General features: G+C 36.3%; 1 protein-coding gene and 1 long non-coding RNA gene across 2 annotated transcripts; one reads left to right on the top strand and one right to left on the bottom strand.

Annotated features, from left to right (window-relative positions):
• Positions 1-3,600: 3,600 nt before the first annotated feature.
• LOC147279873 (uncharacterized) lies at positions 3,601-8,180 on the bottom strand. The gene is made up of 4 exons (XR_015123586.1): positions 8,070-8,180; positions 6,081-6,210; positions 5,104-5,237; positions 3,601-3,871 (listed from the first exon to the last, which is right to left on the bottom strand). It is a non-coding gene; the product is annotated as an uncharacterized LOC147279873 (long non-coding RNA).
• A 3,288-nt stretch (positions 8,181-11,468) lies between these two features.
• LOC147279872 (uncharacterized) lies at positions 11,469-13,538 on the top strand. The gene has a single exon (XM_086252401.1). The coding sequence runs from the start codon at positions 11,469-11,471 to the stop codon at positions 13,536-13,538; it is 2,070 nt and encodes a 689-aa protein (XP_086108527.1).
• Positions 13,539-13,567: the final 29 nt, after the last annotated feature.

Below are 13,567 nucleotides of genomic sequence, written 5' to 3'. Positions count from 1 at the left end.
AAAAATCATATACCAGCTCCAAAAAACCAGCTCCAACAGAAATAGTAAACCTTTGCAGCATCCTTCAAACTCCAAACATATTAACAACCTTTGTAGCATCTGAATCAAAGTATAATTAACCAATTAATAAACAAATAACTTACTTGAACAGTTAAGCAAAATAACTAAGTTAGCAAGATAACTTACTTGGACAGAAATTAAGCATGTGTTGGTGTACTTGGAGGAAATGCACTTGAAGTTGAAGACCTTTGTGAGGCATCCACCACTTTAAAATATTAAAGAGAACAATTACTTACAACTAGGCAGCACACAAAGACAAGAAAAAAAAAATGCAGCAAGCAATCAAGCACTTACCTCTTTCAATTTCTTCAAGTTCCTTGTAGAATTCAACTTCATCATCAGTTGGCTCCTTATAGAAATTGAATTCTTCTGCCCTAAGCCAATCACTAGTACACACTAATGCTTCTACAGTTTTTGGGGTCAAAGAAGCTCTAAAAGGATCCACAATCCTCCTTCCCAAGCTAAATGCATTCTCACTAGCCACTGTTGAGTTTGGGATGGAGAAGAGATCCTTGGCAACCTTTGAGAGGATTGGGTACCAAGATTGGTTAATCTTCCACCACTCTAAGAAATCAAAACCCACCCCTTCTAGTTTCTCAAATGGATCATTTAGATACTTATCCACTTCATTGGATATCTCAGTAGCCTCTTCCTCCAATCTTTGTCTTTTAATCCTTAATTCCAGCCTAGTAAGTCCAGCTTCTTGAATGACCACACCTGATGGGACGATGCTTTGATTTTCTACTCCTCCTTTGTATGCACTATACAAATTGAACAAGCATTTTCTGATCTCACCAATAATGTGTGAGACCTTTTCAGTATCTGCCCCTAGTTCTTCAAATGCAGCTTTAATCATTTGGAGCTTGAATCTAGGGTTTAACACATGTGAGACATAGACAAGTTTGTTCACTTTCTCAAAACTGCCATAATACTTGTTAAACTTAAGCATCATTGAGGCAGCCACCATTTGCAACACCATATTACTATAATCTTGTTGTTTTTCAGTAATCTCACATTGCAACTCACTAATTTGAACAAAAATCAGTGGTGATGTACAAGTTTTGGTGGAACTAAGAACTAAGGTAGCATCATAAAATTTTTTAAGGAAATGCACAAAGGCTTTTGCTTTCATCCAATCCTCATCACTTGGAGGACCAACCCTTGTTTTTCCATCCCTTTCTTTCTCATCAAAATATCTCTTAAATGGCCTATATTCCTCAGCCATCCTATTAAACACCATTTTGTATTTGGCAGCAGCCTCTAACATCTTGTAAGTGGAATTCCACCTCGTTGCCACATCCATTGGCACATTGGACATTGCCCCCATCATGAAAATGACAGCAAAGTCCCTAAACTTATCCAATCTTTGAGGACTTGAGTGAATATACTTCACACAATTCTTAATTGCCTCAATGGACCCAAACAATTCATTCAACCCATCCTTGACAATCAAATTCAGAATGTGACAAGCACACCTCATGTGCAAGTATATACCATCAAATAACAATGTATTTGCCTCCTTCAACCTCTTACTCATGTATTCAACAAGCCCATCATTTGCTAGCATTGTCAACCGTAATGCTAAAGACTTTTTCTATCCCCCAAGTTCTCAAACAGCCCTCAAGAACCCTCCCTAACTCCTCACCCTTGTAACTTGTTATTTTTGTGAAGTTGATTATCCTTTTATGCAACTTCCACTCACTGTCCATAAAATGGGCAGTCACAACCATGTAATTTATGTTCTAGACAGATGTCCAAGTTTCAGTTGTGATACTAACCCTTTGATTCCCAATGACACTCATAATTTTTGCCTTCTCTATCTGGTACAGATCTACAACACCAGCATCCACCTTCTTTCTATCTGGTATCCTAAACCTAGGACACAAGTCACAGACCATCTCTTTAAAACCTTACCCTTCCACTATCCTAAAAGGATGTTCATCTCTAATCACCCAACTCACAACCTTTTCTTCATGTCTTTTTTGATTAAAGGAATGGGGAAGCAATGGAGCCCCCATTGTGTCTTGTGTAATGGTGGGTTGGCCTTTAGAAATGGTGCCTATGTAAGCTGGACATTTTTGAGAATGCCTTTTTAAGTGATTTAGAATCCTAGTAGTCCCATTGTGAGTAGTATGGGCTGGAAATTCTTGTTTGCAAGTATTGCATCTAGCAAAAGGCCACATAATCTTACGCTGCTCATGCATTTTTTCAAACTTGGTGCAATGTGTCCACACTATAGACTTGGTCTTCTTAGATTTGGTTTCAGTCTCTACTTGGTCATCATTCTCATCATAGGTTTAGGTTGAAGGTGAAGGTGTAGATACTGGTTGGTTTGGTCTGTTTTGAGGTGACATTATTGTAGGGCAATTAAGGTTAGTAGAGGCATTCATAGTGCTTGATTGGCTAGACTCCATGTGCCCTAAATTCCTAATTGAAAAAGTGTAATAAACTCAATTAAATTCGGACCCATAATCCAGAACTATTTCGTGAGATGGCACTACAACAAAAAACCCTTTCCATGACGTTTGAAAAACGCCATGGAAGGCTTTTCATGGCGGTTTCCAAACGCCACGAACCACGTCGTAGATACCGGTGTCATGGAAAGGGTGGCCCTACTACGGCACCGGAAAAACGCTATCTAAAATAGTTTCCATGACGTTGAAAAATTGTCATCCTTCCACACCTTTTATGGCGTTTGATTTGTGTCATGTAAATTCTTTCCATGGCGTTAATTACTTGTCATTGAAAATGGTTAACTTTTGATGATTTTCAGTACATGTCATCTAAAAAATTTACATGGCATGGCTTCAACGCCATTGAAAGGGTACAATTATATGGCGTTTCAACAGTGTCATGCAAAACCTTTCCATGGCGTTATCTCAATGTCATTGAAAATGGCTAACTTTAGATGACTTTCAGTACATGTCATCTAAAGAATTTACATGGCATGGCTTCAACGCCATTGAAAGGGTACAATTTATATGGCGTTTGAGCAATGTCATGCAAAACCTTTCCATGGCGTTATCTCAATGTCATTGAAAATGGCTAACTTTAGATGACTTTCAGTAGCTGTCATCTAATTGTATTTACATAGCATGATTCAAACGTCATTGAAAGGGTTGGGCCTACAACGACATCTGAAATATGCCATGTTAAAGCGTTTCAATGACGTTTGTTAAATGTCATGAAAGCCTTTCTATGGCATTGTTTACATTGCCATTGAAAAAGTTTAACATTAGATGACCTATATCATCTAATTCTGCCATATTTGAAATGCCATTGCTTTTGGTGACTTTAAAGGGATGCCATGAAGTGGCCAAAAAAAAAAAAGGGATGCCATGGAATATTGGGTGTATTTGAAAAAAATAATAATAATACTAATCAATTTTTATCAAATGCATGTATTATAGCAATCTAAAGCTAAACCAATAATGAAATGTCAACAAAATAAGAATTTACAGTAAAGGCAACCAATCTAAAGCTAAACCAATCTAAAGCAATCTAATACCAAATTAGAATTTACATTAAAGGCAACCAAATTGTTCAAGGTTTTCTACCATTACAACAAAATTAAGGATAATTATATAGTAATGAAATTCTAATACATATAATGAAATGTCATTTAATAATATTGACATTGTTTCTAGCTAGTACATACACCACTAGAAACTTAAAATACTGTCTCAAAATGCACATATATATAAATCCTCAAAAGCCAACCTATTAGTGGTAATTTGAGTGAGGATGATTATGTCCAAAAAGTAGCACTGCTTGTGATGGTCATTCCTAATTCCACTCTTTGCTTCTTGATCTGCAGTGACAATGATAACAACAAGTGTGAGCAAATAGGCTTTTGGATGAAAAAAAATCATGCAAACAAGTCACTGGCCATATGTATGTATGAAAAGCTAAATATATCCCCAGTTGATATAAACTCTGATCAAACTCAAGGCAAAGCTTTAATTAATCAAAGCTAGCAAATTATACAAGGATGTTGCAGAGGACAGAAATGATGAGGTTGAAATCTGCCAGCAAAATAGATAAATTTGGGACTTCCCAAGCCTACTTTCTTTTCTCAATTCTCAATCACATATAAATTTGGGACTTTGCTTCTTTGTACATATCTGCCTTGTGATGAGAAACACATCCACCTTGTCCAAACATACATTGCATGGAATATGAATAAATCAAGGAATTGAATTATTCCCCAATACCAAAATTCCCAGTTCAAAGCTAGAGTTAGGAAAAGTAAAGGAACAAAATTTATATGCTGGGTGCAAAAGAATGTATAAAATAGAATCATAACTAATAGCTGAAATATGTACATGCAATCACGATGCACATGTGGATAACCGACAATTTGAAATAAAAACATAATAATTTTTTAATGAAAAATACTGTATTTTTTTTCCTTTTTATGAAACAATATTGGGAAGGGAGAAGATAAACAACATAGAATAGCTAGTTTCTTCTTATTTTAATTTTTCGTGCTGAAGGACTAACTACTTGTTTAGCTCTTATTTTTTTGAATAAACTTTTTACCTCTTATTAAAGAACAAGAGTACTTTCACAGCAGAATCGAGAAGGTAGTTGAGCAATTATTGAATTATAGTATAGGTGCATGAACCTATATATCCACTTATTTTTTGGTACATTAACCTTTATATCGACTTTGCAATCAAGAAGAAAGGTGCACTATCAAATATCAATCAATTAGACACCCTGAATTCGTGGGATAGAATATTAATTATATGTGTTGGATGACATATTAGAACTTCCCCTAGGCTTTGTCCATATGAGAGAAGCATGAAATATGAATGAGAGAATATGATGTAAACTAATTATCCATGAGAGAACATGATGATGACTCTTAAGTTTACTGAGCAATTTGATTTATATACTAATTATAAACTAGGGCAAGATCACTTCAGTGCAGAAATTATAGTTTCAGACCTTAACTACATCCAGTGCAGAACATATTCAAAAGCAATCCATCTCACATCTATTTACCACAACTATGATCTAATAAAATAAGTTTCATACCTTCCTGATTGTTTTCATGTTTCACCTTTGACAGCAATGTAACCTCCCTTCGAAATTTTTCCTTGCGTTAAGACTAAACAGCTGATGTTCTGGTTGGCAGTATAATTTTTACAGCAACAAGCTTGGATTTGTACCTAGAAACATAATAGAAAGCTTCAGCAGTCTTAAATCCATAACATAAAATTCCTCAATTACAACACTTGGATTTATGAATATTATATATACACACACTAATAAGAAATAAAATTATGATCCACACTCAGATTTGTACCAGATACATTAGAAGGCGAAGAACAACAAAACTGAAAGAATTAGAAACCAAAAACGAATTGAGATTTTATTTCTTATTATGTAGCTTTCCAAAATTACGGACATCATTATGTATGTCAATAATACTAACTTCTTAAAGGCGTTCTGCAGATAATGCTCTATCAAGTTTAGAGTGCTAGACAGTTCTCATATAATGATGTATAGCTTGAGCTGTTTGTCCAGTTTCTCCAAATATACTTTACTTGCTATCATTATAATGCCAAAAGCTCCATAAATGGTTACATTATCAGTACCTTAGGAAGTTAAAAGAGAAGAATTATTACTCCAAGGCAAGATTATCCCAAAACAGCATAATATTAAATACTTGCTGGCCAATTTGCAGAAGCTAACACAGGGCATTGAATACCAATTTAGGAACAGATGTACGTGTATAGTGACTGGGAGGTGTTCATTTCCTTGTGTCAAAATTTCATGTCACCTTGATAAATAGAATAAATATATTTCTTAAAACAAAAGGTTAATTTTCGTAAGGGTATTCTTCTAATCACCGAAACTAAGGGACGGAGGAACCAAAATAGTATATCATAACAGACAAGTATAAACAGTTCAAGTCCTTTACAAAAGGAGAAAAGGTTTCCCGAGATATGATGAGAAATATATATGCATATAGTTAGACAAATGCAAGTATCAGGGAATAAGTTTCATACCTTCACGATGTTTTCATGTTTCACCTTTGACAGCAATGTAACCTCCTGAAATTTTTCCTTGCGTTCAGGATAAACAGCTGATGTTCTGGTTGGCTATATAATTTTAACAGCAACAGGCTTGGATTTGTACCTAGAAACATAATGGAAAGCTTCAGCAATCTTAAATCCATAACATAAAATTCCTCAATTGTAGCACTCATATGTAGTATTTGCTTATCAATTTTTTCTTTCTTTACTTGAATTATAATCCTTGACTGTTTCTAATTTAATGGTCTTTTACATTTGGTTGTTTCAGCTTTGTTTATCTAAAATACAATCTAATCTTGTACTCGATTTTTTCAAAAATAAACCAAGTAATTTGTAGAACTGCATTGATTTGGTGGCCATGTCTCTATGAGTATAGGATAATTGCAATCATGTATCATCAATGACAAGCATGTAAATACTTTTCTCCAAATAATATGAAAAGGCCATTCTGAGACTAGGCGTCCCTCAAACCAGTCTTCTAAATAGGTTCTGTCATTCTGAGACTCTAGCGTTCTTAATTTATTGCTATTCAAAGTAAATCTCATTTTTCTTTACGCCATACCCCTGGAGAGATCAGGAGATGTTAGATAACCTGCCCTTTTTCATATTGAAAACTAAGTAATTCAAACATTTCTAGTTTGAGGACTAGAGATATAGCAAGAAAAATGGAACTGAAGTACTGAACATTTCTGGTTATAAGTTACCATTTTTGTTATATGGTTCATGGCATCAGTAGCCATCAAATGGCTACTGATGCCATATGACTGATTACATTTATTTTTTTTTCAGGTTGGTACAGGTGTAACAAATGCATTGATTAATGCACGAAAAGCTTTCGATAAATCTTTTGCTGGTGAAGCAGAGGATGTTCCCATATTATCAACTAGTGCAGCCTATGGAGTTTATATGGTAGTTTCTAGCAATCTGAGGTACAGGGGCCTTCCAAATTTAAGTATTCTATTTATTCTTTATTCTTTAGTAAAAGGCCAACAGATTCTCTTGTAAATATTGTATTTCCTGAGAGAATAGAATGCTACAAGTCTTAATGCCTCATGTTGGCATCTAATCTTCACATATTCTACAGAAAAATAAGGTGGGGGAAGAGAAAAAATAAAATACCAAACTTACGTAAGACTAGCTGCTAAATGATGTTTTTCAGAAAAATAAGGAAGCCTTGCCTATTGGACAATCACAATTAAAACTGCACCTATATTATTGAAATAATTTATCTCTCCTATGCTAACAAATGAATGAACTCCAAAATACAGAATGTTCATGTCTCACTTTGGAGCATTCACAATTGCAATTAAAACTGAACCTATATAAATGAAAGTTGTCTATGCTAACAAATGAATATCCAGAATGTACATTATGTCCCATTTCTCTCAATAACAATTATCATCAATGCTATTGCTTTTAGATGTCTTCTCGTAGAATATATATATAGACTGTAATCCCAACCATTATAACATATTGATAAAAGACCACCTCCACTCACACATGAATTTGTACAACAACTTTGCATATATATGTAGCAAAATAGCAGAACAAATTGTCTCAGATTCTTTAGTCCAAAGAATATACAATTTGACAAACAATAGACTGCTAATCTACTTGCTCGGCATTGAAAGACAAACACAAAGCAAAGAACATTGTTGTTGTGAAATAAGTTAGAGTTGTAAGAGAAATGTATAATTGCAGACACATTAACTCAAATAATGCACAGCATAGTTTACACTCAGAGGTTCACCAATAATGAGAACTAGAGCTTCAAGATGAAATTGAACGTAAATGGGGCACTAAAATTGAGATTTGGCACCCAATACACCAACCCCCATTAAAACCCATAAATCATCAAAACCTTCAAAAAGGTTTATCACAACAAAAACCCAGATTCCCAAAACCAATACAACTCAAAGACCAGAGCAAAACAAAGCCAAAAACTCAACCAAACAAACCAACCTTGACTTAAACGACGTCGTCGTAGATGGTCCCGCACTGCTTCTGGACGCAATATCAGGAAATGCTTCGATGCCGACATTGTTTTACAATCAGAAATCAGAAAACATTTAGAAATTAGAAATCAAATGCGTTCAGGAAAAAAAAATCCCAAATTTCAGGGATTCCAACACCATTCACCATTCACAGGTTTCAAAGCTTACCGTGAAAGTTTCAGAGAAACAGTGAAGATGAAATTGTCTGAGAAACAACTTGGCTCCTCTTCATTCTCTACAGGGTTCCAACCATTTCTTCAACATATGTGACAACGAGTGGGGCAGAGATATATTCCAGAGATAGAACACAGGAATAAGAGGCAAGCTCGCAGAGAGGATGGAGATTTAGTGTGTGGAGAAAGTGGAGATTCAGACAGAAACAATAACCCAGACACCGAGAGTGGAGGTTTAGTGTGTGGCTAAGTCTGGTGGTAGGTGAGGCTCGTTTTTCCGCGAAAGTTTTCTATCCCGCCCGTTGGAGGCAAATATTTTGGGTTGAAATTTTATTTAATTCGCCAGATTTTTCATAGCGTTGAAAAAGTGTCCTAGAATTCAAGTTTATGACATTTCTATGTTGTCATGGTTTAGTCGAAGTATCCATGACGTTGGAAAAATGCCATCCCATTTTTAAATTTTTATGGCACAATATTCATGTCATTGTTTCATTATTTAATGACATTTTTATTTGATTGTCATAGTTAACGATCTATATACTGTATTCCATGGCGTTTTATTTTAAAACGCCATAATAGTGACTTTTCATGACATTGATTTTTAAAACGCCATTAATAAAATGTCATGAAAAGTCAAATTTGTTGTAGTGTGGATCGATTGAGATCGCGATGTCAAGAGGACTCGTTTGTACCAAATTTATCCTCTTCCGGGGATAAGAATCCATCGAACCTAGTGGTCAACCTCACTTCTGGGCAGGGACATATGACTGGTTAGCCGCTATGGCTGTACCTCGTCCATCTGGGACGACACGTCCTTCGGGGACGGATATCCTTGCAGGCACGTTTGCAGCAGGTATATGTGATCTCGTCACTTTAGCTAGATCAGAGAATGCATCTGGCATATTATGAGTTATACTCTGTAGATCTAGAATTCTCCGCACTTCGTTATCACATTGTGCGGTTCGGGGATCGAGATGAGACATAGTGGGGACATTCCACGTCAATTTATGAGTTATTCAGCGATTGTCCATTTCACATTAAACGATTCTTTCAAATATTTCTTAATAATTTTTGCCCCAATATTGTATTTGGAAATGACAATGAATTTTTGCAGTGGTATTCCAATATGTAGATTCTTCAGATATAGTTGGAGACCCCAACAATCGTAGGCCGAGTCTGTCTGAAAACATAGTTTGAGTTTATCACACTATTATATTAATGTTATCCATGCAATGGGGACAAAGTTTTGCATACTCAATTTGTCAAGTTAGAGGATAGGAGTAGGACACACCTGCAGAAAAATTTAGAGTCTAGTTCATTTTATGAGTCTTTTTTAGACTAAAATCGATAATGATTTAAAATTTTTAATTAAGTCATTTTATTTTTCTTCTTTGACTGCTTTATATTAGATTTTAACTCTCAAAATCTCGGAGTTAAAACCTAATATGCAGCCTCTACAAAACTTACTCTACACCCTAAAAAGAAAATTACTCTTTAAATCGAAGAAAGATTTTATTATGAATTAAAAAAATTTTCTTACACATTAAAAAGACATTATTATAAATTAAAAAAATTTTCTTATAAATTTTAAAACACTCTTAGTCTCCATCTAAAAACTATTTTTTAAAAAAACTTAAGTCTAATTATCTCTTCACATGAATTTACCATAGGCAACTTAATGAATGCAAACATTCAATCATCAAACACATAATTGATTTATAAAGATATTCGTTATAGGGCTGGAACAGTGTTTAAATTACAAAGTAACTTAAACATACATTCGTACCCAACGGAGAAAGAAAATGATACAAAACTTACCCATCTCAGTTTATAAGAACAGAGAAGAGAAATCCCAAACCTCTCTTGGCCATTAAATAAACAAAATAGAGGCAGCCAGCCTCTCAGATGCCCACTCCCCAAAATTGTCGATCACATTTGCAACTATATCTAAACAATTTGTCAGCTCTCCATTCGTACACCTGCTGATTGTGGGAAGAGTCGGGCCGCCCAATGTGTCCAAAAACTCCACTGAATTACCATTTAACACTGATCGTTGGTTTTACGATCATGATATCAAGCTCCAGCTTCATTACTTAGCTGGAGGCAGGGGCGGATCTACAGTGGGGTCAATGGGGTCAATTGACCCCATGAACCCAGAAATGCTGAGCTTAAGAGAAATTTTTGACCCCGTGAAGATTGGGTGTTACTGGCAGGCAGAGGGGCAACTGGCAAGAGAAGCTAGCGTTTGTGAAAATGGCTGAGAGAGAACCAGAGAAATGAAGAACAGATTTGAGGAAGATGAAGGTGTCTGTCACGTGAGATGCATAGGTTGTTTTAATTCTAAACTTGCCAAAACGACGTCGTTTTGGCAAGTAAATTAAACTAAGTCTTGAGGTAGTCTACCAGCCACACAGAACGACAAAAATTTGGAATTTGGAAAGTCTGAATTCTGAAAGACTGAAGCCAAAGAACTGAAGAAGTGTCGCCCACTCGCCCTTGCCCCCTGTCGCAGTGTCGCCCCTGCCCCCTGCCCCTGGCCCCTTGCTCCTTTACACTCGCGGCTCGCCGTCGGCGCCGACGCCTGCTTGGTTGCTTGGCCACTTCTCCCTCGTGACTCGACGCGCCGACGCCCCTTGCTGGCTTGCTGGCCTGCTTGCTGGCTTGTTGCCGAACGACGAAGCGAGGCCCCTGGACTACCGCTGTCGCCCCTGGCTTGCTGTCGCCCCTGGACTACCGCTGCGCTTACGCGGCTGCGCCTGCTCCCTCGCCGAGTCGCGACGCGCCGACGCCCCTGGGTTCAGTAGATTCGCCCCTGCCTGGGTTATAGTGGTTAGTTATTAGTTTTATGTTTGTTAATTAATTGGGTATTTCAGTATTTGGGTTAGTTTTGTTATTGGGATTTGGGTTAATTTGTTTAATTGTTAATTGTTAATTGGGTATTTGGATTAATTGGGTATTTGGGTATTTGGGTTAATTGGGTTAATTGGTTAATTGCTAATTGTTAATTGTTAATTGGGTATTTGGGTATTTGGGTTAATTGGGTTAATTGGGTTAATTGTTAATTGTTAATTATTAATTGAGTATTTGGATTAATTGGTTTGGGTTAATTGGTTAATTGGGTTAATTGTTAATTGTTAATTGGGTATTTGGGTTAATTGGTTAATTGTTAATTTAAATTTCAAACAGAAACAGTCATGGAGAAGTATTTTAAAAGAAAATTTGGTGAGAGTTCGTCATCTTCTCTGACACCAAATGATAGTATTGAAGTTGAAAGTTCAAAACAAAGTGAGCTAGATGCAATTTTGGCGAACCTTCCTGCAGACCCTGGACTTCGACCTCCAATGTCGAATTATGATCCTAATATTCGAGATCAAGTTCGAAGAGCTTATCTACAAAAGGGTCCGTGTCAACCTAGAAATCATACGTTTCCACAATCAATGTTTGGAGGGTACGCACGACGTTTTAGCCCTCTTTGGTTTAATGAGTTTCCTATTTGGTTGGAGTATAGTATAACTAAAGATGCTGCATTTTGTCTTTGTTGCTATCTCTTTAAATCGAATTTTGAACAAGTGGGTGCGGATGCCTTTACTGGTGAAGGTTTCTCTAATTGGAAGAAAAAAGATAGACTGCAAGTTCATGTTGGAGGCCCAGGTAGCGATCATAATATTGCTTTTCTGGATTGTCAAGCTCTAATGAATCAGAGGCAACATATTGAATCAGTTATCATCAAGCACTCATCTAAATCTCGTACTGACTATCGCAAGCAAATGACTGCAACACTTGATTACATTCGTTTTTTATTGCTACAAGGTCTTTCTTTCCGTGGCCATGATGAAACAAGAACTTCAAAAAATAGGGGAAATTTTCTTGAGCTCTTGCAATTTCTTGCTGATCATAATGAGAGTATTAAGGCGGTTGTGTTGGAGAATGCTCCTAGGAATCTACAATTAACCGCACATGATATTCAGAAAGAGATTGTAAATGCAGCTGCAACTGAAGTCATTAATGCTATTATTAGTGATATTGGAGATGCATTATTTTCTCTTATGGTTGATGAATCGCGTGATGTGTCAATAAAGGAGCAAATGGCAGTTGTGTTTCGATATGTGGACAAAAAAGGCCAAGTAATTGAAAGGTTTATGGGCATTCAACATGTTACTAGTACAACTGCACTTTCATTAAAAGAGGCTGTTGATCTATTATTCTCTAGACATGGATTGAGTATATCCAAGCTGCGAGGACAAGGATATGACGGAGCTAGTAATATGCAAGGTGAGTTTAATGGCCTTAAAACTCTTATCTTGAATGAAAATCCATGTGCCTTTTATGTTCATTGTTTTGCACATCAACTTCAACTAGCTCTTGTAGCCGTGGCAAAGAATCATATTCAAATTGCCACTTTCTTTGTCTTGGTGAGTAGAGTGGCTAATGTTGTTGGGGCTTCATGCAAGCGTCGTGATTCACTTAGAGAGAAACAACAACTTGAAGTTATGGAAGGTATTCAAAATGATGAGATTCTAACGGGGCAAGGTCTAAATCAAGAAACTAGTGTCAAACGTCCTGGTGATACACGTTGGGGTTCACATTATGGTACCTTGCTAAGTATGATTTCTATGTTCTCTTCTATAACTGGTGTGCTTGAAGATATTGTTGTTCCTCAAGGAAGATCACGACGTGGAATGCAAGAAATTACCAACCTTCACCATTATCGTTTCGAGCTCCTTTACACTGTCATTGATATGCAACTTCAAGAATTAAATAATCGATTCAATGAGGTAAGCACAGAGTTGCTTATTTGTTTGGCATGTTTGAGTCCGGATAATTATTTCTCTGCTTTTGACAAGCAAAAGCTACTTCGTCTTGCTCAATTGTATCCGAATGATTTTTCTGACAAAGAGCTCTTGGCACTTGAAGATCAACTTGGGACTTATATTACTGACATGCGAATGAGTGGTGACTTTTCTCAAGTGAAAGGAATTGGTAATCTAGCAAAAAAAATGATGGAAACAGGGAGAGACAAATCATACTCATTAGTGTACTTGCTTTTGACATTGGCTTTGATTTTACCAGTTGCGACTGCTTCAGTGGAGAGAGCATTCTCAGCTATGAAGATTGTAAAGAATCCACTTCGTAACAGAATGGGAGATGATTGGATGAATGATAGTTTGATTGTGTACATTGAAAAAGATGTATTTGATAGTATTGATAATGAGGCTATAATGTTGCGTTTTCAAAGTATGAAAACCCGTCGTGGACAATTATGATTTGTAATATTGTGCTATTTTCTATGAAT

The sequence above is a fragment of the Dryas octopetala genome, chromosome 7 (genome assembly GCF_963921425.1).
Source record: "Dryas octopetala chromosome 7, drDryOcto1.1, whole genome shotgun sequence".
Lineage (NCBI taxonomy): Eukaryota > Viridiplantae > Streptophyta > Magnoliopsida > Rosales > Rosaceae > Dryas > Dryas octopetala.
Note: the sequence above shows the minus strand (reverse complement) of the source record. Positions and strands in the feature narration are given on the sequence as shown.